Source organism: Sceloporus undulatus, chromosome 11, assembly GCF_019175285.1.
Source record: "Sceloporus undulatus isolate JIND9_A2432 ecotype Alabama chromosome 11, SceUnd_v1.1, whole genome shotgun sequence".
In the NCBI taxonomy this organism is placed as follows: domain Eukaryota; kingdom Metazoa; phylum Chordata; class Lepidosauria; order Squamata; family Phrynosomatidae; genus Sceloporus; species Sceloporus undulatus.
In genome coordinates, this window is record NC_056532.1 from 7712382 (window position 1) to 7717426 (window position 5045).

Sequence of the window (5045 nt, forward strand, 5' to 3'; positions counted from 1 at the left end):
AAATGGGTTATGTCTGCGCATATATGGGTCATATCTGCGCTGTCCGAACTTTCGGCATAGGCCCAGATATAACCCATTTGTGTGATTCGCAGAGACCATGAAGATGAAGGACAGGTTGCTTACCTGTAACTGTGTTTCTTCAAGTGGACACCTGCAAATACACACAAATGGGTTATGTCTGCGCATATATGGGTCATATCTGCGCTGTCCGAGCTTTAGGCACAGGCCCAGATATAACCCATTCGTGTGATTCGCAGAGACCATGAAGATGAAGGACAGGTTGCTTACCTGTAACTGTGTTTTTTCAAGTGGACACCTGCAAATACACACAAATGGGTCATATCTGCGCTGTCCGAGCTTTCGGCACAGTCCCAGATATAACCCATTTGTGTGATTCGCAGAGACCATGAAGACGAAGGACAGGTTGCTTACCTGTAACTGTGTTTCTTCAAGTGGTCACCTGTGAATACACACAAATGGGTCAAATCTGCACCTGTGCAGAAAGCTTGGACAGCGCAGATATAACCCATTTGTATGTATCTGCAGAGACCACAAAGAAGAACTATAGATATACCTAATTTATCAAAACAGATGTGTTCCTGGGCATTACTTCTTTGGCAGTAAATCTGCAACCCAAGTTGGTAGTTAAAAGATGTTTAAACCTTGGCACTCAAAACACAAGTTTGGGAGTTTTGGAAAAGAACATGAGCAACGGAAGCGGCCCAGAGCCTTACCTGACAGGGGAGCTTCTCCCCACAGCTCATCCGCCAAAGCTTTTCGGGAGGTGGCTCTTCCGTGGTATCGCTTATCGGCTTCCCAGAGGTCTGTGGAAACCCCTTTCCGTATGTGGCCCACAGAAAAGACATCCTCTTCGAGGGCTCCTTCGTCAAACTTGTCAACGACTCTGGCTGCAGTGGCTGTAGAGGGAGGGAAAAGGGAGAAGTGTGAGGATTCATTTGGGGGTAAGTGCCCTCTAAGAGCGCTAAAGTGTTGTGTGGCGACGTGTTTTTTATGGCTGTCTCTAGGAATATCTAGGTCCTCCAGTGCAACTCTGTGGTCAACTTTAACTAAAAGTTGCACTGAAAGACCTAGAGATTCCTAGAGAGAACACCACTAGGCCTTTGTAGCTCCTCCAGTGCAGTTTGGTGGTCAGTGTCTGTAGGACGTTGACCACAGAGTTGCACTGGAGGACCTAGAGATTCCTAGAGAGGATAATCTACTAGGCCTTTGTAGCTCCTCCAGCGCAGTTCTATGGTCAGTGTCTGTCGGACGTTGACCCACAGAGTTGCCCTGGAGGACCTAGAGATTCCTAGAGAGAAGACTCTACTAGGCCTTTGTAGCTCCTCCAGTGCAGTTCTATGGTCAGTGTGTCGGACGCTGAGCATAGAGTTGCACCGAAAGACCTAGAGATTCCTAGAGAGGTATCCTCTCAGGTAAAACCATGGTGTTTTTGTTATCTGTGGTTCTTCCATATTCACGGGGGTCTTGTGCCCCTAACCCTAGCGAACATGGAGGGACAAGTGTCTATCCTGCTCTTCTCCCAAATGGGACTCAAAGCGGCTTGCAATCCAGATGAAAAGAAAATACCTAAAACAAGATGGAGTACAAAGCTTTAAAGAGGGTTAAATGATACATTCAATTCCAAAAACAGTACAAATTAAATAATAACAATAATAATAATAACAGCAACAGCTAGACATTTTAAAGCGAGGAAAGCCTGAGCAATTCCATCGACAATTTCCCATCTCCCTTCCCGTCGTCTCCTCTCGTGTTTCCAAGACCGGATTATTATGCCAAACAGGAATCCTTATTAAACCCGGTCCTCGCTTTTATTTCCGTTCATCTGCGCGGCACCCTGCCCATAAAATTATAGGGTTAGAGTTGCTACCCGATCAAGTGATCCGATTGGCTCGGCGTCGCTTTAAGTGCTTTTCTAATGTGCCTCGGAGAGCGCTAATGCCCCACTGACAGAGACTGTTTGCTGGGGTACAGGGATGGAAATAAAACACAGCCTATATAGGATTAAATTGCCCTTAAGCACTAAAGACAACGCCGAACTGCAATCGGGGACGGGGAATAAATCTAGGAGGAGACAGGCGTTCCTTCAAGTTTATTTGCAAGTTTGGAAGGTTTTACACAGCTTTTCGGAAACAAATGAAGTGCAAGAGGAAAGTGAGGATAGGCCATAGCTTTGTGGCTAATCTGTGGCTTTGGCATCTTCAGGTGAAACATGAACATGGCCACACAGCCCGAAAAACCCACAAAAATCTATGGATGCCGGCCATGAAAGCCTTTGACTTCACATTAAAAATCATAGAATCGTAGAGTTGGAATAGCATTCTTGGTTTCTTGGCTATGGCTAAGAGACTTGAATGCAAGCCAGCGTTAACCAGAGCACAGCTACTGGTTGTTGTTGTTAATGCTGCTGCTGTTGTTGTTGTGTGCCTTCAAGTCGTTTTATGTGACTATAGGGTTTTCTTAGCAAGACCGGTTCAGTGGAAGTTTGCCATTGCCGTCCCCTGAGGCTGAGAGAGTGTGACTTGACGAAGAGTCCCCAGAGGGTTTCATGTCCGAGCGGAGAATCAAACCCTGGTCTCCAGAATGTGGAGAGATCCTGTGGCACACCTTTGAGACTAACTAAAAGCATAGTTTTGTTGTGGGTTTGGGGGGCTATGTGGCCATGTTCTGGAAGAGTTTATTCTCGACACAGAAGCCGGAGCAACATCAGGAATAAGTTTTTCTAGAACATGGCCACACACCCACGAAAAACTATGGATGCCGGCCGTGAAAGCCTTCGACTTCACAATGAAACAAAGAAATTGGCAGCATGAGCTTTCCTAGACTTAAGCATCTGAGGAAGTAGACCAAAGCCTAGGAAAGCTCATGCTGCCAATTTCCGTCTTTCAGTGAGTCTCAAAGGCGCAACCTGGTCTCCAGAGTCGAAGTCCAACGCTCAAACCTCTATCCAGCTACTATATGTATAACTAAACATGGTTGCAAATTGGTTTGCAAAACACAGCTGGCATCCCTATGCATGGAAATGATACTATCCCAGTCAGATTGCCAGCCATGGTAGGTAGGCCAAGGAGGCTGATTCGTACCACTGCAAGAGAAAAGAGATTAACTTCGAACATGCAATGCTTTAAACCAATGCTTCCCAACCTTTTCTAGGCCTTGCGCCTCTAGGAAATGTTGGTTTAATGTTAGCACCTGTAACCAAACTGGTATCAGATCTAAAGATGAACAAGTCCGACTTCTATGCTATGGGACCCAAGGATTTGTAGTTTGGGGACACATTTGCCCTTCTCTGACGGAAAGCTCTGATGCCTCAACAAACTCCAAATCCATGACATTTAAAGCAGTGTCAAACTGCATTAATTCTGCTGTGTGGCAGCAGCCACTGGCAGAATAAGAGGAGAGGAAACGTCTGCGTGAGCGAAAGACACCTGAAATGAGTGTTGCTGCATGGTTTGGACAATTTTGGGGACTCCCAATGGGACCATGTGGGATTTGTTAAAGCTTATCTTCCATATGTTCTTAATATGAACTTGTTGGGTCCGTGGCCTGCAATGAAGAATTGTTGTGGTTGCATTCCCTGAGTGTCACTTCACCTCTCTCTTTTCATTAGTTGCCTAAACTATTAAAGGTCGAGTCTTCCTTATCTGAAATGCTTGGGACCAGAAGTGTTTGGGATTTGCACTTGTCTCCCCAGACTCCCATCAAGATGGGGAAACCGCAAATAACAAAAACACCATGTTTTGACCTCAGAGGACAACTCTCTAGGAATCTCTAGGTCCTCCAGTTTAACTCTGTGGCCAACGTCCGACAGACACTGACCATAGGACTGCCCTGGAGGAGCTACAAAGGCCTAGTAGAGTGATGCATGTGTGTCTGAATGGATCTCCTCCTTGAGGACTTGTGTTTGGGGGGGAGAAAGAGGGGAGGTAGTGGTTTATGAATGAGTCTTCCAAGACACGTGTCTGGGGGGAAGGTAGAGGTATGTAAGTGCATGAGTCTCCCTAGAGACGTGTATGTTTGGGAAAGGGGATGGTATGTATGTCTTTCTGAATGAGACACACTTGTGTGTATTTGGGGAAATGAGGATAAGTTGTATGTCTGAATGGTCTCCTTTCTGGACGCTTGCGTTTGGGGTGAAGGGGGAGGTATGGATGTGCTGGATAAGTCTCACTTCTGGACAGGGTTTGTTGTTTGGGGAAGGAGGAGGTATGTATGTTTGAATGGGTCTCCTTAGACTCATGTGTGTATGTGTGGGGAAGGGGGAGGTTGTGTTGTTTTTGGGTTATTTCTGCAGGAGTCTCCCTGGACATCTGTGGGAAGTCCTTTGAAAGTATTGTAACCCGCCTTGAATCCCATTCTGGGAGAAGCGGGAATGGATCGGGATATGAATCCATGAAATGATGAGGATGATGATGATGATGAAGATAAAAAATGGGGAAGAGGGGTACATTTGTCCCTCCACATTTGTGGCTTTGACTTTACCTTTGTAGCTCCTCCTGTGAAACTCTATGGTCAATTTTACTAAAAGTCTCACTGAGTTAGAGTCCTAGATGAGGACAGTGACTTACTAGGCCGTTGTAGCTCCTCCATTGCAGTTCTATGGTCAGGTGTGCTGTCGGACGTTGGACCACAGAGTTGCCCTGGAGGACCTAGAGATTCCTAAGAGGAATATACTAGGCCATTTGTAGCTCCTCCATTGCAGTTCGATTGTCAATGTCTGTCGGACGTTGACCACAGAGTGGCCCTGGAGGACCTAGATGATTCCTAGAGAGACTTACTACTAGGCCTTTTGTAGCTCCTCCAGCAGTTCTATGGTCAGGTGTCTGTCGGACGTTGACCACAGATGTTGCCCTGGAGGGCCCTAGTATATTCTAAAGAGGACACTATACTAGCGGGGGGTGGCATTTGTAGCCTTCCTCCATTGCAGTTTGTCATTGAGTTCTTATGGCTCAGTGCGCCGTCCGGTACGGCTTGCCCCACCTGAGGCTGCCCCTGGAGGACCTAGATGATTCCTAAGTATCGCGATT

The 5045-nt window shown here is 46.6% G+C and overlaps 2 protein-coding genes across 3 annotated transcripts in view; both read right to left on the reverse strand.

The window, feature by feature from the left end:
* The window catches only part of SHPK (sedoheptulokinase), a 938822-nt gene that overhangs the window by 648840 nt on the left and 284937 nt on the right, over positions 1-5045 (reverse strand). The window lies entirely within an intron of this gene.
* The window catches only part of AATF (apoptosis antagonizing transcription factor), an 80939-nt gene that overhangs the window by 73976 nt on the left and 1918 nt on the right, over positions 1-5045 (reverse strand). For both annotated transcript variants that reach the window (XM_042442360.1, XM_042442359.1), the window contains exon 2: positions 735-917. In XM_042442360.1, coding sequence (XP_042298294.1) covers positions 735-917 — 183 coding nt within the window. The remainder of the gene's footprint in view (positions 1-734; positions 918-5045) is intronic.